The sequence below is a fragment of the Schistocerca gregaria genome, chromosome X, assembly GCF_023897955.1.
Source record: "Schistocerca gregaria isolate iqSchGreg1 chromosome X, iqSchGreg1.2, whole genome shotgun sequence".
Lineage (NCBI taxonomy): Eukaryota > Metazoa > Arthropoda > Insecta > Orthoptera > Acrididae > Schistocerca > Schistocerca gregaria.
The window spans coordinates 504,081,176-504,108,630 of record NC_064931.1 but is presented as its reverse complement, the minus strand read 5'-3'; the positions used below and the strand labels follow the sequence as shown (position 1 = coordinate 504,108,630).

The following is a 27,455-nucleotide window of genomic DNA, read 5'->3' as shown; positions in this document are numbered from 1 at the left end:
CAGTCCAGAACCACGTGGCTGCTACGGTCGCAGGTTCAAATCCTGCCTTGGCCAGGGATGTGTGTGATGTCCTTATGTTAGTTAGGTTTAAGTAGTTCTAAGTCTAGGGGATGAATGACCTCAGATGCTAAGTGCCATAGTGCTTAGAGCCATTTGAACCATTTTTATAAACCCCATTTTTCAGCCAGTGTACGACACAGTATGTCAACACCCAGGACAACAAACATCAAATGAAGAAATAAACAAAGCAGGTGGAACTGCTACAAATGAGGGAGGTTAGTGGTGACAAAAATTCAAATGAAAACACAAACTAAACAAAAAGGGAATAGGAGTAACTTGAAAAAAACGTTCTATGCTGCAACATATAATATTCACAACATGAGAAGCGAAAAACATCTCTGTTTGACACTTAAATTGAAGAACATTGAAAGGCATGAACAAGGAATCAGTGAGAAAAGGCTCAAAGACAAAGTGATTATTATCCTCCAGTTGTAGCACCTCCTAATTAAGAATAAACTGGATATAAATTTGCAATATGGGTAACATAGTTCTGCTAATTCACAACAAATGTAAACACCTTATCACCAAGGCCATGTCCATTTCAGACAGAGTGGTCTGCATGATCCATGAGTTGAATTTTAAGATTAGCCTTCAAATAATTTGTGCCTACAAACCCACTTCCATGTTAATAGATGAAGAGATAGAACAGTTTTATGAAGACCTGATAACAGCGATCAATTCTGGAAACACCACATTTTCCTTAATACTTGGAAGCTTTAATGTCAACATAAGAATGAAGTTCCCAGACAACCCTGCCTTCACTGAACATTTTGAACCTGGAATACAAAAACAGAGAGGGCAAATGATAATAATTCTTAACAAAGAATATTTATACTGCATGAACACACTTGTCAGTCATAAATAGCTTCAATACAGGCAGTGACCATAGACCAGGTACTTTATTAAAACTTGACTCAAGAGAAAATGTGTGATGGAAAACAAGATACAACCTACAATAAATGAGCTGAAAAAGAAGAAAAAGTAATTCAGCCATTGCTAGACATGAAACTAGCAGCAGAAATGTTAAGAAGATTGAACTCTTGACAGAAATTACCAACAGTACTGGAACAGTGGTAAAGGAAGTCAGTGCACCCAAAAACAGAAAAATCCAAAATTCATCCTCAAAACAGAACAGCTTATACAATGAATGAAAAACACTGACAGAGACTCACCCAAATACAAAACATAAAGAAGGCAATCGAAAGAGATCAGAGAAGACAAAGCACAAGAGTGCTTGAAAAAAAGTGAACATTGGAGACCTTTTTCTGGGCAACCGAAAGTCGAGATGATCATTCACAAAATTTTGAATGGCCAAAGAGAAGTTGTTACTGAAAGAGGCAGAATTATAAGAATTGTCTAAGACTTTTATTGGAAGCTCTACAGTCAGTCACAACGAAAAGCCTGCAAGATGAATCATAAAGATCTATCATAAATGTGGGATCGAGAGAACTGGAACCTGTCAATATAAATGAATTGAATATAGCTTGTGTTTTTACAGAAGAATTGTAAGACTCCATGAGAATATCAGATCATGAGTGAGATGCTTAAAATTGCATGAGACTCACTTCAAGAAGTGCTCCTACTCCTACTAAACAACTGTCATAAGGAAGGAAATATTACAGAGCCATGGAAAATTCCTAAGTCTTTCTCCTCTTCAAAAAAGGTGACAATGTAGGTCTATTAGTCTTTCATCTATCTTTTACAAGCTGCTAATAAAACTCATTACACAGCAACTGAGTAAGAAATTTGACTTTTAAGAGCCAGATGGAAGAATTATCAATGAACAATGCCATGAGGATGCAGATGGCAATCTAAACAACTGCATTAAAGATGCATAATGTGTTTCCACAGGACATGTAGCCTGTAATTGAAAAAATATCATGATGGTCTGTCCATTGGCAAAAGATTCCAGACTAGTCTCCCAAATGGATCTCTGGAAGGGGATTGCCACCAGCAAAGTGACCTTGAAAAAGAGATTGAATAACCAACAAAAGGACAATGATCTACAAGTTGGGGCATGGAATGTCATAAGTTTAAACATGACAGCAAACTTAGAAAATATGAAAAGAGAAATGCTAAGGCTTAAGCTAGATATAATGGGGTTAATAAGGTGAAAGGGAAAGCAGACAAGGATTTTTGGTCAGATGAGAATAAGACAATATCATCAGCAGCAGAAAGTGGTATGACAGGAGTAGGATTCGTTATGAATAGAAATGTAGACCAGTTCAGTGATAGGGTTGCTCTCATCAAAATTGACAGCAAACCAACTCCAACAACAATAGTTCAGGTATACATGCTCAAGATGAAGAGATAAAAAAGTATATGAGGATATTGAAAAAGGTAATTTAGTATATAATGGGAGATGAAGATCTAATAGACTGAAATGCAGTTGTAGGGGAAGGAGTAGTAGAAAGGGTTACAGGAGGATATGGGCTTGGCACTAGGAATGAGAAGGAGAAAGACTTATTGAATTCTGCAATAAATTTCAGCTAGTAATAGCAAATACTCTATTCAAGAATCACAAAAGGAGGAGGCATACTTGGAAAAGGCTGCAAAATACAGAAAGATTTCAGTTAGATTACATCATGGTCTGGCAGATATTCAGAAGACAGATGATGGATTTAAGGTGTACCCATGAGCAGATATGGACTAAGGTAACAATTTAGTAGTGATGAAGAGTAGGCTGAAGTTTGAGAGACTAGTTAGGAAGAATCAATGTACAAACAAGTGGGATACAAAAGTACTAAGGAATGAAAAGATATGTTTGAAATGAATATTGTGATAAGAAATAGCTCAGTAGGCAGTTCAGTTGAAGAGGAGTGGATATTTTTTAAAAGAATAATCATGGAAGTTGGAAAGAAATATGCAGATACAAAGAAGGTAACTGTAAAGATATCATGGGTGACAGAAGAAATTCTTGAGTTGATTGATGAAAGAAGGAAGTACAGAAATGTTCAGGGAAATTTAGGGATACAGAAATACAAGTCACTTAGGAATGAAATGAAGAGGAGGTGGAAGGAAGCTAAGGCAAAATAGCTCCATGAACAACGTGAAGAAATCAGAAAAGCAATGACGGTCGGAAGGACTGACTCAGCATACAGAAAAGTCAAAACAACCTTCAGTGCAATTTATTTTTTTTTAAAAAGAAAAAGGGCAGTAGCATTAAGAGTGCAATGGGAGTTTTATTTTTAAATGCAGAGGAAAGAGTGGATAGGTGGAAGGAGTATATAGAAGTCCTGATGACATGACAGAAGAAGAAACAGGAGTTATAAGAGAAAGGGGATAGAGTATTAGAATCAGAATTTAAAGAGCTTAAGAAGACTTAATATCAAATAAGGCAGAAGGATTGATAACACCCCATCAGAATTTCTAGAATCATTGAAGAAATGGCAACAAAACAACTATTCTTGTTGGTGTTTAGAATGTATGAGACTAGTGATATTCCATCTAACTTTCAGAAAAACATCATTCACACAAGACTGAAAGAGCAGGCAAGTGTGAGAAATATTTCACACTCAGCTTGACAGATAATGCATCCAAATTGCTGACAAGAATAATATACAAAAGAATGGTAAAGAAAATTGAGAATGTGTTAGATGACAATCAGTTTGGCATTAGGACAGGTAAAGGACCAGACAGGCAGTTCTGACATTGTGGTTGATAATTGCAGTAAGACTAAAGAAAAATCAAGACATTCATAGGATTTTTCTAACTGTAAAAAGTGTTCAACATTGTCAAATGGTGCAAGATATTCAAAATCCGGAGAGAAATAGGGATAAGCTATAAGAAAGATTGGTAATATACAATACGTGCAAGAGCCAAGAGGGAACAATAAGAGTGGATAACCAAGACCAAAGGGCTTGGATTAAGAAGGTTGTTCAATCAACATTGAAGAAGCAATGATGGAAATAAAAGAATGGTTCAAGAGTGGAATTAAAATTCGGGTGAAAGGATATCAACGTTAAGATTCAATTATGACATTCCTGTCCTCAGTGAAAGTGCAGAAGAATTACAGGACCTGTTGAATGGATAAACAATCTAATGAGTACGGAAAATGCTCTGGGAGTAAATCAAAGAAAGATGGGAGTAATAAGAAGTCACAGAATTGAGAACACTGAAAAACTTAACATCAGGACTGGTGATCATGAAGTAGGTGATGTTAAAGAATTCTACTTCCTAGGTAGCAAAATAACCCATGGCATATGGAGCAGGGAGGATATAAAAAGCAGACTCAGTCTACTAGTATCAAACATAGGTCTTCATTTGAGGAAGAAATTTCTGAGAATGCATGTTTGGAACACAGCATTGTATGGTGGTGAAACAAGGACTGTGAAAAACTAGAAAAGAAGAGAATGTAAGCATTTGAGATGTGGTGCTACAGAGGAATATTGAAAATTAGTTGGTGGACTGATAAGCTAAGAAATGAGGAGGTTCTCTGCACAATTGGTGAAGAAAGGAATATGTGGAGAACACTGACAAAAAGAAGGGACAGGATGGTAGGGCATCTGTTACGACATCAAGGAATAACTTTCATGATACTGGAGGAAGCTGTAGAGGGAAAAAAACTATAGAGGAAGGTAGAGATTGGGATACATCCAGCAAATAATTATAGAGAAATGTACAGAGTAAAATATTCCACCTCACATGGCCATCATAGACCACCAATTGGCAATTGACATGATAAAAACCTGGGCAGAACTGGTTTCCATTTCAAAAACCTTCAAAAACACTCATTGAAGATAATTGGTTTCTAACTACCTAAAACACCTCTTTCTCTCACTTTAGAAAGTGCTTTTGCTGATAGGCATTTTAATCTCTCTGAAAACAGACCACGCATTAGACTTGTGATTGAGTACAATTATTATGCATGTTGCAGTGATTTTGAGAAGCCCACTTCATATTTCATTATTCCCTGTGAGGTTTGAGTCTTTGGTGGTTTTATACATGATTCAATGTCTCTTTGCTTGGTTAATGTAGCTGCAATCTGCATGTGACATGATCATCCTGGAGTAGTAGCTTGAACAAGTTTGGCATATTTGTATGTATTAAAAAAAAAAGGAAGCTTACTATCAGTAAACAGAAAGTGGTTACAGAATATGCAAAACATTGGGGGATCACAAACAGTTCTATTGTCATATAGGAGATATTTAATGTGTTGAGTACACACCTGTTGCCCTGATATTTATTTCAAAATCATCTATATATTATGTTTTTTCTAAAAGTTACCTAGTCTTTTGATTCAATTCATCACTTCAGCCTGAGGAGGTTTTTCAGCAATTTTCATTATTGTCTATAACAAAACTCTGTAATAGGCTATAAATATCCTTCATATTATTATAAGACTTCCATTTTCTGCTACATGATATTCTAATAGCATTGGTAAGCCAAAACTGTCTCTCATTAGTATGGATTTTCTGTCTGCAATTGAAATTTTATTTTTAAGTTGAAGAAGAGCTATCAAAGAGGATGGTAAAGTTTTGTTAGACTGAACTACATTTGTCACACAAGTTGTATGTGATGTAGACATCATGTGAAGTGTAATCTTCAAGATTAGCTTTAAATATATGAATTGATAGTTGATCAAAATCTAGAAAGTTTCTTTTTTTTTCTTTTTTTACTACAATAAGGTATGGTCTATGAGTCTAAATTAATTCCTATCTGTGTTAATATTTGCCCGTCATGATCAGACATGTTATTACTAATTATCCTCACAGCAATCCACTCAAGTAGATAACAATAAAAGGAGAAGGTATCCATGATTGTGTTACAGTCACCCTGAATTCTAGATGAAAAGGTTTTAGTTCTACATCAGGATGTAGGACAAAAGAAGATCCATTAATTTTTTCTCCTAGAAAATGTATCATAAAACTATTGATAAAATCCCCAAACAAAACTAATTTGATGTCTGTCTTGTGCCTGGAGATTAGCAGAGTGTCATGTCTGGGGAGGAAAAACTGGTAGCCTGAACTGAGAGACCTGTAGGCATCTATAATTCAAAGCTTCTGCTGAAAATTCAACCTATGCTTTACAGTCCTCAAATATTTGTTCCCTACAATGTTTTGATTGACCAGTGCTATAAACTGAATCATTATATATGGCATAAATGGTCACTATTCTCATCAGCAAAGAATTTCTCACATAGTAATAAGATCACATATACATCTTTACATGAAATATTTTCACTTCTCCTCTATTTAAATGTTACTTCAATCAAGATAAAAATAATATGAGATTGAAAGTCTAGAAGTACTTCATTGACTCTCCCCACAATGCCATTCTCATTTTAATGAAACAACTTTGATGACCTTTCTGATATGCACTCCCTATTTATGTCATTAATTTCCACCGTTATGGAAACTGTCCTCAAGCTGGGATACCTTTTAATTGCCTCCTGGCTGTTGGCATGAGAGTTGAATGTAGGATGTTCAAGAAAATAACATTGTCAGCTGGTGGGTGCAAGACATGTGGGGCATTCTATCTTCAACACTGTGCAGGAACAATGAGTTTCACAAGCCACAGTGATGTTTGTATAGGGTTAATGTGACAGATGGCTTATTTGCAATCATCTCTTACTGGTAAATGCTACAGTAATGAACAGAGCAAGCACATGCACCCATTTGTATGCCTACAGAAACCCACAGATCACCTGTACCTTCAGCAAGATAATGCACAACCCAACCACTCCCTAATTATGTCACAATAGATTTAAAAAAACATTGCATGAGCATGAAGGTGCCTGTGAGAGCCCCTGTCACGCCACCACATGTCAACTACCCTCAAACATACTGAGCACACAAGGGACACTATCAAGCAAGACACATACACACACCTTAGTCCCACATCCAACCAATCTCCATGAATTACACGCAGTAGTTGTGCAGTGATGGGTAAGAATGGTTCACAAATCACTTTAGTGTCTTATGTAGGCCATAAAATTGTATGTAATTACCATCATAACAGTAAAAATCACATAGATTACAAGACGGGGAAGAGATTCTCCAGACCTGGCATGAGGTAGGTTTCCATATGTGCCTGATAATTGATTGTTTACTCAAAATCTCCACAGAGAGAGAGGGAGCAATTTGATTTCTTAACCATCACAGGGGTGTGGCCCAAGCACTAATTTTGACTGCTTCAATTACCAAAGCTTCATGAACACGATCTAGTTTGAGCTTAACAGCTGTCTGCAGGGAGGCCGGCCAGGGTGGCCGAGCGGTTCCAGGCGCTACAGTCTGGAACTGCGTGACCGCTACAGTTTCAGGTTCGAATCCTGCCCTGGGCATGGATGTGTGAGATGTCCTTAGGTTAGTTAGGTTTAAGTAGTTCTAAGTTCTAGGGGACTGATGACATCAGACGTCAAGTCCCATAGTGCTCAGAGCCATTTGAACCATTTGCTTCAGGGAGACCAGAAGTGAATGTGCTGAACAGAAATGGGACACTGCATCTGGACATAGAGATCTATGTACCAAAAAATTAATCGTGCACCCCAGGAAAAGTTTGAACAGAGGCAAGAAAAAGGCACAAGGGTCATCAAGTTCCTGGAAGGGGACTGTGTCCGAGACAACCTGAACTTTGACAGTGATTGAGAAACCAAATAGTGAGAAGGCATCCAAACTGAAAATCTTGCCAGCAGAGTGACTATTGATAACAAACAGTGTTAATGGGTGTGTAACCCTCTGGTATGCTGTTGTAGTTGATAATTGTACCTTGAGGGGAATTGATCTGTCGCCATTTGCAACCAAATTGTGGGAGGGTGGGACCAATGCTGGGTAACTCGGATCAGATTATGCTGGGAGCTTCATAGGGGAAACTATTGCACCTAATTCTACTGGGAAATGAACATCCTGATGTGCAATCATGAGATCAATAAACAACTTGCTGGTGGGATTAGTGCCCTGGGTAGCAACAGCCTGGAGTCTTGCACCGTCCCTTGATGCAACTGTGGAGTGAGGTTTGACTGTCCCAATGCTTGATGCCTGGCAGTTTGGAGATGCCCATCTTTTCCACAATGGGTGCAGTAAGCCCAGTAATCTGGACACTATACATGCTTGTGAGGTGTGAAACAATCAGAACAAAATGGGAGACCTTGGTGCTTATGCCAAAGTGGCATGACTGGTTGCTCAAAGGCCACTGATAGGTCTAAAAGTGACAAATCATGATGCTGTCAGTGGGAGAGGATTTACAGGAATTCCACCCCATTGGTGGCAGTTGACCCACTGCTACATGGGGACAAGCCATAAGGCATTCATTTGCTGCTTATGTGATGTCGTATGAGTGCACATATTTTAAAAATGTCATCCAATGAAGAAGTCCAGCTTCAGAGCCACAGTGCATGTTTCTAGACTGTGGCCAATTGGACCACCATGTCTTGAATCAAGGAATCACAATGCTGATTCAGGCCTTGCAAATACTTCACCCAAGAACAGTATGACAGACCAAATTGCTTGGAATATTGATGGAACTTGAGGCACAATATGACCTCATGGAATCATTGTGATTAATAATTCAATAGCAATGAACACATCTCCTCTAACGTGAGTACAACTGGATTTGAGAGAAGATCCAAATTATTTAGTAAGAAAAATGCCTCTACGAAAGGCCAAGAAAGGATAAACGACTGTTGGAGAGTATCATCGGAAACCCAAAAAGCAGCAATCTGCTGTTTCATCAATTCCAAATACATGTCCAAAACTTCTTTGGTGTCATTAAATGGCAGAAACATGGGTTGCTGGGGCTCCAACTGGGAAGCAACCACAGCCTGGATGGTGTGTAAATCCTGAACATGGAAGAATTCTGACAAAAGCTGAATTTCCTGTTGTAACAAGACAATATGCTGTTGCAACTGCTGCTGGAACTGCTGTAGGAGCAACTGTTGCTGTTTCACAACTTGCATGAGTTTTGTGGTTGTAAGACACTGATAACCTTTCCCCTTGTTGCCACTTATACAGTAGTAACTGGAATTGAACAAGCCCAGGACACACGGGCCGACTGGCCAAGGGCATCAGCAGTGAATCACCATAACCACAAAAAGACAACAGTGAGGGATGGACAATGAATACATCATGGCAGAATAACAATTCCAGAGAGCAAATAAAGTTGAGAGCCTAGGTGTAGCAACACCAAGAACCAAACAATGATGAGTAGAATGAACAGTACAAGACTGCAGTCAGAATATGTTTTGAGTCCAGGCCCCTGCACTGTCACCTTTATAGTATGGCTTTGAGTGCCAATATGCTGGCTCGGGGAGTGTGGCCCATGCATAGTGCTGAAATAGTGACAGCTGTGGTTGCAAATTTTAGGAGTGCCACATAGAGGCTGTGTCTAGGTCCATGCATTCTGGCAGGCTTTTAAATTCATCAGGCCAGGATACAAGTGTAAGGCTTTGGTTCAATGGTTATAAACAGTCAGTCTCATTTCTGAAGGTAGGAATTACAAATTTGTATCCAAGACTATAGGTATCACATAATTTTGGAATCACTTGCAAGATTAAATAATATCCTCTTTTTACATGCTATAGCACCAGGAGGAATCATTTACCAGAATGAGATTTTCTCTCTGCAGCGGAGTGCACGCTGATATGAAACTTCCTGGCAGATTAAAACTGTGTGCTGGGCTGAGACTCGAACTCAGGACCTTTGCCTTTCGCGGTCAAGTGCTCTACCAACTGAGCTACCCAAGCACGACTCAGGCCCCATTCTCACAGCTTTACTTCTGCCAGTACCACGTCACCTACCTTCCAAACTTTACAGAAGCTCTCCTGCAAACCTTGAAGAACTAGCACTCCTGAAAGAAAGGATATTGTGGAGACATGGCTTAGCCACAGCCTGGGGGATGTTTCCAGAACGAGATTTTCACTCTGCAGTGGCATGCCTGTGAAAGGCAAAGGTCCCGAGTTCAAGTCTCAGCCCGGCACATAGTTTTAATCTGCCAGGAAGTTTCATATCAGTGCACACTCCGCTGCAGAGTCAAAATCTCATTCTGGAAACATCCCCCAGGCTGTGGCTAAGCCATGTCTCCGCAATATCCTTTCTTTCAGGAGTGCTAGTTCTGCAAGTTTCGCAGGAGAGCTTCTGTAAAGTTTGGAAGGTAGGAGACAAGGTACTGGCAGAAGTAAAGCTGTGAGGATGGGGCATGAGTCATGCTTGGGTAGCTCAGTTGGTAGAGCACTTACCTGCGAAAGGCAAAGGTCCCGAGTTCAAGTCTCAGCCCGGCACACAGTTTTAATCTGCCAGTAAGTTTCAGGAATCTTTTACTGTGCAGAAGTATGTGTGGTGTTTTGGAACTTCCTGGGAGATTAATACTGTATGCTACTCAAATCCAAAAGTTAGCTTCAAGGTTCCAGCTTTGATTTCCAGTCCAAAACACAGTTTTAATCTACCATTTCATAAAGCAGTATCAATGGATGTTAATATATGGACCTTGTCTCTTCACCTTATGTTCATATAGTTTACCATTACAACCATTTGTTTCCCTTTTATGGCCATCACTGAATGGACTGACATGAAAGTAAAATTTATCTTCAATCAGGCTTAAACTGAATGCACCACTCTCAAAATGTTGTTCGCTTTGACACTGTGCACCACTAAGCTATTACACAGGTTGCAACTAACAATGAGTAGATGAATTGCATCTAGCATTATTCATACTTGATCAATAAGCTGTAGTGAATAAACATTGTAGAGACCTTGAATAAAGATAAGCTGGCAATGAAACAGTGGGAAAATCCAAAGGACATATACTGCATGGAACAGATAAGGTTAAAAACTTAGTCTGTCCCAACCAGACAAAAAATATTTGAGTACACTAACAACATCATTGATTTTATAGCCCTATGGACAACATTTGATAAAATTTGATTTAGAAATTATATAAAAATGAGAGAAAGTAATTGCGAAATGAAAGTTCTGTTAGACTGACAAACACTTTATGGTAGGTTAACAAGCAAGTGATTGGTACCAGTGATATAATTAATAAATTAGTTCTGTGCTGTAATATTTATTTCGAAGTTGTAGAAGTTCTGGAACCTACATGTTCTATCATTTTTAAAGCAATTACTCAGAACAATCATAAATTAGACCTGAGAGCTATGACAATCCTAATTTCTTTATTTTATGTAATATCTCAAATGAAGCAATCATGACGGAAATATTTGTCATTAAATTCATTGTATAGTTTGTTCATTATCATTTAATAACATTAAATTTGTCATATTTTTTGTTTTGTGGTGAAATTGCAACAAGAAGAATGAAGAATAGTAACATGAATTCTCATAGACTTACAGGTATTAACAACAATGACAGTATAATCTCACAACTCAAGTGGGGAACGTACATTCATATGATGTTACACAGAATTTACCTATAATTTGCACGTGACATTTAATATTGGGAATGACAACAGCTAGAACAGAATGTTACTTACCTGAGGCAATACTTAACGCGTGTTTTACATGTTCCACAAGTGATGAAAGGTCCTTCTGTTTTGGACCAACTGGGAGTAGTCTCTCAGGGACAGGGAATTCCAAGTGAGATGCACTGCATGTTGATGCTACTTCTGATGACACATTATTTTCACTGTCAATATCCATTGGAGAACCTATATGCACAGAAAATTAATTAAAAACAATCATTAATCTATTATAAGTGATGACTTCCAAATTTGTCACATTACTGATCATTAAAAAATTACAAATTTTGTGTTTTAAAATTCAGTTTCATTGCATATAAGTACTACATACAATGTGTGGACTAGTAGAAACATTGTAGACATTTAATAAAAGTGATTAGCATAAGAAAATGAAAGCTAAGGAAATATACTGAAGGTGGATAAAAAATTTTATCTACTTGAATCATAGATTAGCATACAATAAACAGAACACTGATCTTGCTTAATTTAATTCTGTTTTATCAGAGCTAGGTTATTTATTTTGTCACCATGGTAAAAGGAGGAGGAGTGGTAAATGTACAAATCTCAGAAATCACTGAGTTGGTCTAATAATGAAAGAGGGAAAGATACAAGTGTAGGATAAAAATAAATGATGCAGCTGATTATTGAGGGGCACGGGGAATTAACCGAAGAAGAGTGACCAAGCCTCATGTGTTGCTGAGCAAATGAGAATTGAAGTAAGATATAAGAAACAATAGAGTAAAATGTAAGAAAATCGAAGAGAAAAATATGATTCTTTAGGGAGGAGGAGACAGGTAGTACAAGGCATGAGTTATGGAGGACAAAACATTAATTTGGAAAAATGAAGTAGTGTTGCTGAGACTGAATAGAAGATATGGCGGAAGTTAGAAGAACAAAGAGGAGTGACATGTTAAAAGACAGAGATAGTGAGACAGACGCAGATCAAATCTGTGTGGAATTTAAAAATATTGGTCTAGCAGGAGTATACACTAGTCATCTTTGGGAACTGTTTTTAGGTGGTTTCACACATTCATTAACAGACTGATGGGCCTTTTTGAATATATATTTCAGAAATATAACCATTGAAAAGTTCACACAATTCACAAACATTTGGTACAAAAGATTTTGCTCCTTTAGGGTAACTCATAATCATGGCAACAAGGAGGGGATCAGGCAGTAAAATCAGAATAATCTGTTGTGGTAGGACAAATCCCGAGGAAACAGTAGAATACTTAATCACAAAAATTTAGAATATATTTTATCACTAACTGATGACATGAGAGACAAGTAGTGGCCTTTGTTTAACCTTCTCCATTTCCTTTAGTAGTGGAAATGGAGTAATCTGTAGGTGTGAATAGTCTGAATAAGATGTGGATGTATAATAAGAGCAGTGAGGTTTGAGATATGGACAACTTCTATCATACAGTCCAAATGAATGTTGAAAAGACTGAATAAATAATGGCCAATGATGTGAGTAGAACAGAAGGAGACTTCTATAGTAGACAGCTCTGCAAGATAAAAATAATAAATCAACTCCAACATTAAAACTATGCAGATTTCCCTTCGTATTTCAATTACACTTGCTATGCAGGGAGAGTGAATGCCTGAACAAGTCCTAAACTTTACTTTTGCTGCAGTGGTCTTTGCAGTTGTTGTTTGGTGCCTCTCTAGTGAAGAAACTCATTGGTGTTCACTTTACACAACTACAATATACTTTAATGGCAAAATAAATCGATCAAATAATGTGCAGCTCCTGTTCAACCTTTTTCAGTTCCTTCAGACATTGATGGCCAATATGGGTCCATCAAAAATGCTTGAGGATAGATGACAACAATTGTCTTGTAGACTTTTATCTTGACAGAGAGCTGCATCCCCTCATAAATGTAACAATGAATCACATTTGCTATTCTCACTCTAAGAGCCACATGATAATTCAGCTTTACATAGCACAATGTTATCATGTAGAGGTATTTGAATGATAGAAATGATATCTACTATTAATTATTACTGAAACACCATTTATACAAGCAACTTTCATGTACTAATGTGCATTACTTTACATTTCCTTTTGATGAAAGAAATTGTCCAGTCACAATATGAAAACTAATATTTCGCAAATGTCGCAAAAGTTATTACAAAAATGAAATCCTTTATAAATAACATCATTAGCTACAAAGACTATTAAAGAGCTGCTGACATAATTGAATAATTCACTTATATACTTTGCCACTAGCAGTTATCCTATTCCACATGTCTAAGGCATGCCCTATGTTTTGTGGATTCTGTTCAACAGGGAGCCATTAATTCAGTAACAAGGCAGAACAAACAATCAAATAGTCTCCAACTGTTTCAAAAATCTTAAAAAATGGAAGAAACTTGCAAGCAGCATGAATCTCATGAATAAATAGAATTAGTTAATTTTCACTAATTTTTGTTTCTGCAATCCATGCTAACTTCAAAGACATGACCGAGTTACACCCAAGGAAATTATCATAGAAACCATGATAAATAATTCTACACAACTTGTGATTATTTCTTTTTCTGTAGCTTTGTAGATCAGCAAATTAGTTCTAATACTTTTCTTGAAAATTGGAGAAATAAAATCTGTTTCTAATCATATAATACACTTTTCGGCTTGAATTCTCTGGTGTAATAGACAGACAGAAATGAGGCCTGCTGTGCTGCAAATTCACTGTAGAAACTGACACAGCATCAACATCGGCTGCTTACATAGTTTTTATTGATTGGTTTTAGGTGATTTTATTACATGCAAGGATGACGCTACACTTTCTAAATTTACATCTCTCTAATTCCTGAATGGAAGAAACATAATATGGTCTTCACCAGAGCAAGTATTCAGTAAATTAGGATTTGAAATAGCATTCTTTGCTTAAGAGTTAGTTTCATCAAAACACAACAGCACAAATGCTCTTGCTGAACGATCTACTTCATACATGACTAGAACATGATTGATAACTCTATAGGACCTCTGCAGGGTTTTTCTTTCAAATTGAGTGACAACTTTTGTTGAACTTCTGCTCATTTGCAGTCTTACAATCACCTTCTGAGTATGTTGCAGATCTCTCTGCTTACTGCAGCACCTGTAAAGCTGAGTGCTGGACACTTCTCAATGATTTATGATTTTTGTGACTGTGTGTTCATTTTGTTTTGCATGATGTGAGTTTTTCAAATTTAATCATGTGTCATGTTTGAGAAAATAAAAATGATACACACACACTGATCACCAAAAATTAAGCAAATTACATTATACTCCATACACTGCCAAGCAAGACTGCTGTCCAGTAATTTTGGTGTTATTAAATTCTGCTTCATGTTCTTCTGAAACATTTGTTTATATTATTCAACTGTCAGAAACTGTTGGTTGCTGCCTACATTTATTTTGTGACATAGTTCTCAGGAATTAATAGCTAATAATTTTTACTTAAGGTTTCATTACAGGTAAGCTTGTATTTCTGACAATGTCTTGTTCACAGAACATGTCAAGGAATGTTGCAATGAAAAATATGAAAAGTTTCAATTTCTGCACTCACATTCTTCTAGAGGCCAGTGAACATTTCCCAAACAATGAAGACATGTTTCAGGATCACAACTGATTTATCCATCACAAATGCCCACTGCAGGAAGGGTTTTAAGTATGCAGTATGAATTTGCATCAAGTTGAGTATACCCACAACTCACCAGTCAGCAATTATATTGAGACTTCTGATGCTTCATGGAACTTCATGTTCAATAAATAAAGTTAACATGCTTCATTTAATTCAGTATAAATAACCGTATCACAAGACTATTTATGACATCATATTGCACTTTATTACAATGAATCAAAACAGAATACAGAATGAAAACGAGGTGTTACTTGATGCAATATTGTAGGTTCACCTTCACTCTACTTGTTGAAGAATGCACAGTTTGGCAAAGCTTATTTCTGTGGGTGGCTGATTAGATAGTGACTGTGCCTTTATTGAAAGCTGTGACCTAACTGCAGCAGAGCTGATATATGGCATGGCTGCTTTTGTAGTTACTCATTCCTATTATAACATATTGCAGCATATACACATGGTGGTTAATTGATCGTGACCGGGCCAAATATCTCAAGCATAAAATGAAAAAACTACAAAGAACAAAACTTGGCTAGCCTGAAGGGGGAAACCAGATGGCGCTATGCTTGGTCTGCTAGATGGCACTGCCATAGGTCAAATAGATACCAACTGTGTTTTTTTTAAATAGGAACCCCCATTTTTTATTACATATTTGTGTAGTATGTAAAGAAATATGAATGTTTTAGTTGGACCACTTTTTTTGCTTAGTGATAGATGGTGCTGTAATAGTCACAAACATATGGCTCATAATTTTCGACGAACAGTTGGTAACAAGTAGGTTTCTTTTAATTAAAATACAGAACGTAGGTACATTTGAACATTTTATTTCAGTTGTTCCAATGTGATACATATACCTTTGTGAACTTATAATTTCTGAGAATGCATGCTGTTAAAGCATGATTACCTATAAATATCACATTAATGCAATAAATGTTCAAAATGATGTCCAAAAAACTCAATTTATTTGGCAATGCGTGTAACCGCATTCCTCTCAACAGCGAGTAGTTCACCTTCCGTAATGTTCGCACATGCATTGACAATGAGCTGACACATGTTGTCAGGCATTGTCAGTGGATCATGATAGTAAATATCCTTCAACTTTCCCCACAGAAAGAAATCTGGGGATGTCAGATCCAATGAACGAGCGAACCATGGTATGTTGCTTCGATGACCAATCCACCTGTCATGAAATATGCTACTCAATACCGCTTCAACCACACACGAGCCATGTGCTGGACATCCATCATGTTGGAAGTACATCGCCATTCTGTCAGGCAGTGAAACATCTTGTAGTAACATCAGTAGAACATTACATAGGAAATCAGAATACATTGCACCATTTAGATTGCCATTGATAAAATGGGGACCAATTATCCTTCCTCCCTTAATGCTGCACCATACACTAACCCACCAAGGTCACTGATGTTCCACTTGCCACAGCTATCGTGGATTTTCCATTGCCCAATGGTGCATAATATGCCGGTTTATGTTACCACTGTGAATGATATTTCGTCACTAAATAGAATGTGTGCAAAAAAAAAAAAAAATCTGTCATTGTCCCACAATTTCTTTGTGTCCAGTGGCAGAACTGTACACGACACTCAAAGTCGTCGCCATGCAATTTTTGGTGCATAGAAACATGGTACGGCTGCAATTGATGTTGATGTAGCATTCTTAACACCGTGGTTTTTGAGATTCCTGATCCTCGCACAATTTATCAGCTACTGATGAGCGGATTAGCCACAACACTCTAATATAAAGTGTGATTTGAGCAGTCTGTCTCCCTCACATGCACCATACCAAACTATACAATGTACACTCAAGCAAACATTAAATTATGAAAAGTGGTCCAAAAATTCCTTCTTCACAGATAAATCATGCAAAAAACTGTCAATAAATGTATAATTCTGATTCAATAACTGTTATTCTTAATTAAATTACCAATTGTGAAGTCTATGTCACTTTGCCATTACAGTAACAAATTTATAGAGAACTTTCAATGTCATAAACTAATGATCTGAATACACCTGTTTGTTTATAAACCTGTTTCACCTTCCAGTCAATGTCTGGACACTGCCTACAGCATGAGGAGAGAAATTGGTCATCAGTGCCAATGTGCCATCTGCAGGGTGATAAGACAGCACGCTGAAGATTGTTAGAGTGGAACAGATTGCAGCTTTCGAAGTTGATATATTACTGACTTTAATATGGATAAAGGTTATTACACAGTGATGAGACAAGTGAATATTTGTGTCTGGGAGGATTGCTCACAGAGCAAAAGAAAATAGATGGGGTGGATAGTTATTGAGGAACAAGGACTAAGTATTTTGTTACTGGCTCCAAATCAAAAATATGTTATCAAGGAGTGTGAAGTAGGTGCCCCATTAACGTCATTCCATATGAGGGTGCAACATCCTTGACAAAGTCAGCACCATTTCAATTTGTAACAGAGTCATCTATGAAAGGAGCCATGCCATGGGTCTAGCCTACCACATTTGGTTTGCAGGTTCTCATATGGGTTTTACCACAAATCATTTATCCATCAGTATGAATGATCACTCCCAAAATGAGCTCACAGAGAAAAACTGACCACCAAGTGCAGAACATATTACTCAATCTAACATAGACTACTCTTAATAGCTACTCCACAACTGTATTAGTCTTAGACCTCTCTTCTCACTCCTAATCTTTACACAACACAGCAGCCTCTGCTTATTGCAAAAGTATTATTTGTGCTTTCCACACATCCATTTATGAAACTTTTCTTGCATCTACTTTCAGTAACCATGTTCCTAGATATACCTGAAACCTCATTGCCATCCTATTACCTATTGGCTAATGCTCATCCCTTTTGAGCATTTTATCCATTCAGTTATATTCATTTAAGTCATTTTTTACAAAGAAGTAAAATATACAAGAAAAATGAATGATCTTCAAGTAAATACTGATATGTCATCAAAAACTTTCCAGTGATTATTAGCATTCCACCTGGCTCATAGGGCCTTATGATCTGCAAGAATTATTCTGAGTGTTTCTAAATATAATCCTAAACATATGGATGTGTTGAAACAATTCATATGAGATTTATTCATAATGCATTCTGTGAGGAACAATACATTTGTTACTCAGACACTTGTCACTGAATAATTTAGCCACTGTTGTTTTGATTACAAGCTATATTTTTGCACTGCTAACTACAAGGATTTCTTGAGATGTTTAAAACTAATATTTGACAGATTTTTTTTTTGCAGGCTGATAATGAGCATTAAATTATAAACAGCAGAGTTTGAATAACATGGAGAATGAGATAAAATCCATTTGTTTAGAAATATCATACATTTCTTTTTCTGTCAGCTAAAGTAATTTGGTTGGTAAATAAAAAAAAATGAGATCAAGCCTCAGCACTTTTACATACTACCACTTAAATCCTTTTTTAATATTGGAATTGCCAGTGACAACTTAAAATCCAGACTAAAAACTGGGAAACACATTAAAGGTCTTATAGTGATGAGAAACATTTGTAAGGCTCCAAAAAAATTACTATAGTTCTGAGACAGATAATCAGAACTAACTTTCCTATTTCATAAATACTAGGTCCTTATATCGCAAAATAGGAAAATTATTTGGTTTTATTTGAATCACCATCAAAAAAGTCAGCTAAACAACATACAAAACAAAACAGTTTGACATAAAGTATATTGTGATGTAAATATATGTTGCATTTGTTGCAATGTTTGAAATGTGTGTATGTATATAAAACATGTGTACATATTAATGAAAGTTGTGAAGTGTATAAAATAATATCTAGAACAACATTAACTGAATTATTTTGTACTGAAGTAGTACTGAGCCAGATATAAATATTTCAGGAGTCAATCAGCATTTTAAAAGAATATTTAGGAAACAACCTCTCTGTTTTGAGAGTAAGTGGATGAAAAACTGTATTTAGCTATGAGCCTTTTATCATAATTATGTATGATCTTGTACAAAATTTCAGAAACATTATTTTATAATGATCTGTGTTTTCCTCAGATTTGACAAACATATGGACAATTTACAAACAAATACCATTCTATTTATTTTCTTTTTAAAATTATGTTTGATTTAGTCAGTTAAAAGTAAACAGATATGCAGACTGTCTTGAGTTTACCTTTATACTGAGTGACTGCATTAGAGGGTCTCCTTTAGATTTGGATCCACATGAAGAATTACTCATCTCATCTCCACACCTCCTCAGACTGTATGTACACATTTTCATGTGGCATGAGTATGAAAACATGTGTGTGTGTGTGTGTGTGTGTGTGTGTGTGTGTGTGTGTGTGTGTGTGTGTGTGTGTTTGTGTGTGGGTGCATGGGTTCCTAATACCAATACATGTCATTGATATGACAACTGATAGAGTAGTGAAAATCATTTTCAACTAACTTCAAAAAATATGGTTTTTATTTAAAAGATATGTTTCTAGTACCTGTTGGCCTTCATTGGATGCCTCTATGTTGTAGAGAGTAGTATTAACAGAACATTAATCAAATTCTCATATTGTGAAATCTGTATTGACAGACTTATAAACAGTCCAGGAGGATCATCATGAAGAGAATTATTTTGGCAATTTCGCTTAGTATAGGTTTATATGATCTTAGTTCAAGACTATGGTACTTCATGACAGATGTTGATTTCACCTTTGATTAATTTCTGTTTAAATTACATACTATTTAACTACAGGTTGTGTGGGTTATTTGGTGAGTGACGAGATGTGAAAACATATGGAAAAATTGAGTCATTAAAGTGTAAACTTAGAAACTAGAGCCACTACATACTGAAAATACAATCAATTATGAACACTGAAACAGACCATGCATGTTTTGCCTTATAAAAATATTTTCTTTTATTTTAGCTGCTAAAAGATTAGTTTACAAACAAACATGTAATAGAGAGATAAATAGTTAAAAAAGTTAAATGTAACCCACATAATTAATCTGCAGGGAAAGGGCACAGTGTGGAGAAGGAACATATGGACCCTGAAAAGTGCATTATATGTTTTATATCATACCAAAAATTAATCCTACTTGCTAAACATGCACTCATTGAAAGGTAATAGGTAAACAATCAAATAAACACAAAAAATTGAACTAATCATAAATACTATATGATGGAAAGATGTAATGCACTGACAGCATTAAAAGAATACATACTAGTATTATGGAGAGCACAATTTCATAAATCGAACAGCATAGAATATGCAGCTAGTGTTTTATTTACATCTGTGAATATAAATGGCCATGCAGATGATGAGGTATTCACTTGATGTAATTCCCAATGTATCAAAGTATAAGAAAATACAGTACCATGCATGGGAATTTGATTTATATTGAGAATACCTCAAGTAGTTAGGTTTCGTTCGAAGCAGGTTATGACATTAATGCACAATTTACTGTTTAACACTCTGAGAAAGTTGTACAACTGATTCCTTCAATATGATTATCTATAACCAAAATCATGCATCAAGCAATTTTCCTCACATTATTGAAAAATTGTTGTTTACTTCTTGAAATAACTGGAAATAGATCTTACCACTATGATGAGTATCCAAAACACTGTATTTCTAATATCACCCATAGCTATTCCAAATGCAATATACATGCCATCTTTGGTTTCATGTTATCAGGTTCAAGCTTTGTTGCCCCATTGGACATAATATTAGAATGCATCTCCTAACCAGTGATAGATACAACAGTAAAGTGTTGAAAGATGTATTTTCTAGTTTATCATCTTTTTGATCTTCATTCCAGTTACAGAGTGACCAGATAAATGAAACCCAATATGCTCTCTGTGATGCCATTCAAAATGGTTTCAAATAGATAACCCTGTGGTATTATATTTTACAAAAATCTTTTTTTAAGGTTCATTGTTTTCGATGAGTGTACTAATTGAGCTGTTTGCTTAATACTGACCACCAATATGTTTGCAGTACTACCTATGTGGGGTATTAGAAAAATTCATTTCATATAACATGACCCTACCTTCCCTTCCACCCCCCCCCCCCCCACCGCCCCCCTGCCCACCCCCCTCTCTGTAGCCAAACGGCATTTAATTTCATTTTTTTCTCTTTTACAGTAGTTTTATCTCAATTCATTCATAGTTACTTTTTCAATAATGAAGGCTTCGTAGAGGCTAAATTATAAGAACAAAAAGCAGATGTGGTCCATATCAAATATGCAGGCTGCATGTTGGGCTGTTTAGAATACAGAAATAGATATACTGAAAGTGGAAAAAATATTTAGATTATTAATGTCAATTAGCTGAGACTACATTAGAAAAAGTAAGCTAGGTGAAGATGAAGTAACTGCAGTAAAAGGTAGAAGTTCAATACAAAACATTGCTGAACAGTAGAATTCGGAAGAAACCTAGTTTTTTTTACAGAAATCATACTAATAAATGTATTTTTTTGACAATGAGACCTAATTTTGAGGAAGTACTTTGCAGATTGCTTTGAATATCAGTGGTTGAAAGAGACTAAAGAAAATAAAAGTACAGAAAGATAATAGTTCAGACAGAATTATGCTAGTGTCTTATTTGCCATGCCAATATTAATGTTATCAATTAATTTTTGTTTATACTTGTTTACTATTTCCTGTATCTCTTTTCTGTCTTCTGCAATAATTTTATAGCTACATACATGACAAACTAGACATATGATTTTGTTCTTTGATCAGATAGATCATTATTAACAAACATTAACTGATTTTATTTTATTCACTGCTTGTAGGATTCTGAAAGATTTATTGATGGACATGACACTTGGTAATGTTTTTGTTCTAAATACAGAGTCAGGCTAATTTAATGAAATAATTCAGAATTCTTTATTGAAGTTGTACATCATTTGTGTGTGGCTCCCCACTTCCTTTATTTTTCATTGGTGACATCCACATGTGGAATGTCCAGTAATTCAGAGAGAGATAGAATGCATTAAACTATTCATCATTCTTGTTCACAACTGATCCTCTTCTAGACGTATTCTCTATGAAATTTAATTGCAATATGTTTCTTAACACATAAGTAGATATTTATTATAAACACATCAAAAAAAGTTTTGCATCACCTTGGTTCCAAGAGTTCCAGAACCTGTACAGAATAGAGATCAACATAAACATCGTTTCTGCTCTTTTTATAGCTCATAAAAACCACACATCCATGTTGTACCACCATACAGTGAGACCTTTCAAAGTGGCAGTCCAGATTGCAATACGCACTGGTACCTCTAATACATAGCACGTCCTCTTGCATTGATGCATGTCTGTATTCTTTGTGGCATACTATCCACAAGTTCATCAAGGCACTGTTGGTCCAGATTGTCCCATTCCTCAATGGCAATTCAGCATAGATCCTTCAGAAAGGTTGGTGGGTCACATTGTCCATAAACAGCCCTCTCCAATCCTCCCGGGCATGTTTGATAGGTTTCATGTCCGGAGAATTTGCTAGCCACTCTAGTCGAGTGATGTTGCTATCCTGAAGGAAGTCATTCACAAGATGTGCATGGTAGGGATGTGAATTGTTGTCCATGAAGACGAATGCCGTGCCAATATGGTTGCACTATCGGTTGGAGGATGGCATTCATGTATCGTGTACCCATTATGGCACCTTCCATGACCACTAGCGGTGTACATTGGCCCCACAGCCTGACTGGTTTGACTCCAAACTTGTCTCTGATGATTGTCTCATTGAAGACATGTGCGACACTCGTTGGTGAAGAGAATGTGATGCCAAACCTGAGCGGTCCATTCAGCATGTTTTTGGGCCTATCTGTACTGCACTGCATGTTGTTGTTGTTGCAAAGATGGATCTCGCCATGGGCATTGGGAGTGAAGTTGTGCATCATGCAGCCTACTGTGCACAGTTTGTGCCATAACATGACGTCCTGTGCCTTCACAAAAAGCATTATTCAACATAGTGGCATTGCTGTCAGGGTTCCTCCAAGCCATAATCCATTTGTAGTGGTCAGCCACTGCAGTAGTAGCCCTTGGGTGGGCTGAGTGATGCATGTCATTGACAGTTCCTATCTCCCTGTATTTCTCCATGTCCGCACAATATTGCTTTGGTTCATTCCGAGATGCCTGGACATGTCCCTTGTTGAGAGCCCTTCCTGGCACAAAGTAACAATGTGAATGCAATCAAACCATCATACCAACTGACTAGGTGCAGTTGAATTACAGACAACATGAGCCGCGTACTTCCTTTCTGGTGGAATGACTGGAACAGATCGGCTGTCGGACCCCTCTGTCTAATAGGCACTGCTCATGAATGGTTGTTAACATCTTTGGGCAGTTTTAGTGACATCTCTGAACAGTCAAAGGCACTGTGTCTGTGATACAAGCTCCACAGTCAAAGTCTATCTTCAGGAGTTCTTGGAACAGGGGTGATGCAAAACTTTTTTTGATGTGTGTACGATGTTATTCACAATACATTTAGCACTCCATAACTTCAAATAAACTGAGAAAACACCTATTCCAATAGTTAAATCACATTATGAAAATTATAAACAAATTCTTTTATTGTCCATATTTTAAAAATATATCTCACTAATTGTTCCTGAATGTTCCTCCTACTGATGAGTTACCTTAGAACTGTCGTCTAGGAAGAAAGGTCTGTAATAATATTGTTTTCATAGAAGCAATAGAAAATGGCATAAAATTTTGTTGTCACATAGCTGGACGTAGCAACTGTGATTCAAGTTACTTTTTACATGAATTAAAGGCCATATTCACACTTAATTATAATATCCTCACTCTTTTGCCTGACTATCTCCATCTGGCTCCATTAGACCATGGAGCACAGTTTCAAAGTTTTACAAAACAATATTGTGAAAGACCACCGTAAATGTTCTGACACAGTTCTTAGTTCACAGTTAATTATGTTTTAGCAAAGAAGGTAGTATACAACAATACATCTGTGATACATACCTTCTGTTTTTAACAATTTCTGAAGGAACAGACGTTGGTGATGATCTTGCATTTGTTCTAGGTTTATGAAATTCACAATTTCTGAACCTTTCTTACATTAGCTGCATTAAATACAAAGACCTGCTGGTGACACATGAAAATTTCTGCGATACCATGACTCAATAATGGATTTCCACATGTCACGAGCAGTTACCTTAACCACTTCAGCTATCCAAGCATGCTTCCAGGACTGACACAACTTCCATTTGTCATACTATCTACAAATACATCACACACAACTCTACTTGCGTACCTGCCACAGGGTTTCAAGGAGCAAATCGAATTCAACATTAATATTATAATTGTAATCTTGCTAGTTAACACTTGTAATACTTATTTTTAACAATGTTTGAAGTAACAGACATTGGTGATGATCTATCAGCTGTACCAAATTTACAAAATTTATTTGCAATTGCAGAACCTTTCTGACATTAACTGCATTAGGTATGAAGTTATTTCCTGTTGGTGACACATGAAAATTTGTGTCACACCAGTACTCGAACTCCATTTTCCTGCTTGTCACAGTCGGTCGCCTTAACCACTTCAGCTATCTGAACATGTTTCCAGCAGTGAAACAAGTGACAAATACATGTTTGAGTTGTGGTCTGGCAGAAATTTTCATGTGTCATCAATAGGCTCACTATGTGACGAAAAGTATCTGGACACATCCAAAAACATACATTTTTCATATTTGGTGCATTTCGCTGACACCTACTGCAAGGTACTGCACATCAATGACCTCAGTACTCATTGGACATCATAAGACAGCAGAATGGGGTGCTCTGTGGATCTCATGGACTTCGAATGTGGTCAAGTGATTGGGTGTCACTTGTGTCATACATCTGTATGCAAGATTTTCACACTCCTAAACATTCCTAGGTCCACTGTTTCTGATGCAATAGTAAAGTGGAAAGGTGAAGGGACATGTACAGCACAAAAGTGTACAGGCTGACATTGTCTGTTGACTAACAGAGACTGCAAACAGTTGAAGAGTGTTTTAATGAGTAATAGGCATGCATCTATCCAGACCATCACACAGGAATTCCAAACTGCATCAGGATCCACTGCAACTACTATGACAGTTAAGTGGGAGGTGAGAAAACTTGGATTTCATGGTCAAGCAGCTGGTCATAAGCCACACATCATGCCGGTAAATGCCAAATGATGCCTTACTTGGTGTAAGGAGCATAAACATTGGACAATTGAACAATGGAAAAATGTTGTGTGGAGTGACAAATCGTGGTACACCATGTAGTGATCTGATGGCAGGGTCTGCATATGGTAAATGACCAGTGAATGTCATCTTCCAGCATGTGTAGTACCAACAGTAAAATTTGGAGGTGGTGGCATTGTGGTCTGGTCATGTTTATCATGGAGGGGGCTTCAACTCCTTGTTGTTTTATGTAGCACTATCACAGCACAGGCCTACATTGATGTTTTAAGCACCTTCTTGCTTACCACTGTTGAACAATAATTCGGGGATGGTGATTGCATCTTTCAACATGACTGAGGCTCTGTTCATAATGCATGGCATGTGGCTGAGTTGTTACATGACAGTAACATCCCTGTAATGGACTGACCTGCATGGAGTCCTGACCTAACTCCTACAGAGCACCTATGGGATGTTTTGGAACACCGAGTTTGTGCCAGGCCTCACTGACTGACATTGGTAGCTCTCCTCAGTGCAGCAATCCATGTAGAATGAACTGCCATTCCCCAAGAAACCTTCCAGTACCTGATTGAATGTATGTCTGTAAGAGTGGAAGCTGTGATAAAGGCTAAGGGTGGGCCAACACGATATTGAATTCCAACATTACTGATGGAGGGCCACACGAACTTGTAAGTCATTTTCGGCCAGGTGTCCGGATACTTTTGATTACATAGTGTAGGTAATATCTTCATATATAATGCAGCCAATGTCAGGAAGGTTATTAACTTCATACATTTAGTACAACTGCAAGATCATCACCAGTCCCAGAATGAGATTTTCACTCTGCAGTGGAGTGTGCACTGATAAGTAACTTTCTGGCATATTAAAACTGTGTGCCGGGCTGAGACTTGAAGTCAGGACATTTGCCTTTCACGGGCAAGTGCTCTACTTGCTCGCAAAAGGCAAAGGTCCCGAGTTCAAGTCTTGGCCCAGCACACAGTTTTAATCTGCCAGGAAGTTTCATCATCACCAGTGTTTGTTTCTCTAGCCATTGTTGACTGTAAGTATTACAAGTCACAATGAGCTAAATGATGACCATAATACTAAGCTGGATATGTCTGTTACCCTGTCACAGGAATCCAAACAACGTTGCAAGTGATGGGTTCATAGACAGCGTGACAAGTGGAAATTTGCGTCAGTCCTGGAAGCATGCTCAGATAATCAATGTGGTTAAGATGAACAAACATGACAAGTGGGAAATCTCATTTCGAGTACTGGTCTGGCACAAATTTTGATGTCTCAACAGTTGGTAATATCGAATGCAGCTAACGTCAGAAATATTCCAAATTTGAATAAATTTTCATAAACATGCCTTTTACTTCACATGTTGACTTATTGTCTGCCAGAAAACAATAAAGTCTGTTTTAACACTACATCAATTTAGGCTTATGTGCAGTCCCATTTATGAAGAACAAAACATGTCATAATTTTTATTTTAGTGGTAACTTCGAATCTACACTCCGCATGCAGCTGTCCACTGCTCCATCAAATTTTCATGTCCCTGAAATATCAGTTAGCTTTGACACATTGGATCCTTAATGATTTGACTATTAGCTTATATTCCTGAAGTATTAGTGTATTTTCCGTGCATGTATTAGAATGAATGCATAGAACATTATTATGTTAGATCATGAAATTTACTCAATATTTAATCAGTATGTCTGGAATGCTTATTATGATTAAACAATCTTAATAATCTTATTTGGCCAGGAGGAGAGTTAACATTAATAATATTACTACTTTTGTACACAAATAGATAACTATTATATGACCTGAAAACATTGCACAAAGAATTTTCATTTTTAGTTCACACAGTAATCACTATAATTTCTTTGCATATTACATCAAGATTCTGTACATTTCCTTCTATATTTTAAAGCTACCATTTGCTTAGGACTTCTTGTCATTTTGCTATTCCTTATTCAAAAACTTCTTTCTACCTCTATGTTGCTGATTCCCACTAATTTCCCAGTAATTCTTTAGGTCTCAATTAATTATGTAGTGTATAATTGAATTATTTTCATTTTTCTATCTGTTTTTCAATATTGAATGGCTTGCATTTTCTACTACACAGATTGTTGTTTTTCTCTTTTCTCTGTAATTTAGTCTTGCAGATAATTTTCTCCTCTTGAACTTGCCTTTTATTCATTGTTGTCAGCTATTTC

General features: G+C 36.8%; 1 protein-coding gene across 4 annotated transcripts in view; it reads right to left on the bottom strand.

Moving 5' to 3' along the window:
* The window catches only part of LOC126297705 (protein unc-79 homolog), an 810,295-nt gene that overhangs the window by 275,984 nt on the left and 506,856 nt on the right, over positions 1-27,455 (bottom strand). For all 4 annotated transcript variants that reach the window (XM_049988834.1, XM_049988837.1, XM_049988836.1 and 1 more), the window contains one exon: positions 11,482-11,655. In XM_049988834.1, coding sequence (XP_049844791.1) covers positions 11,482-11,655 — 174 coding nt within the window. The remainder of the gene's footprint in view (positions 1-11,481; positions 11,656-27,455) is intronic.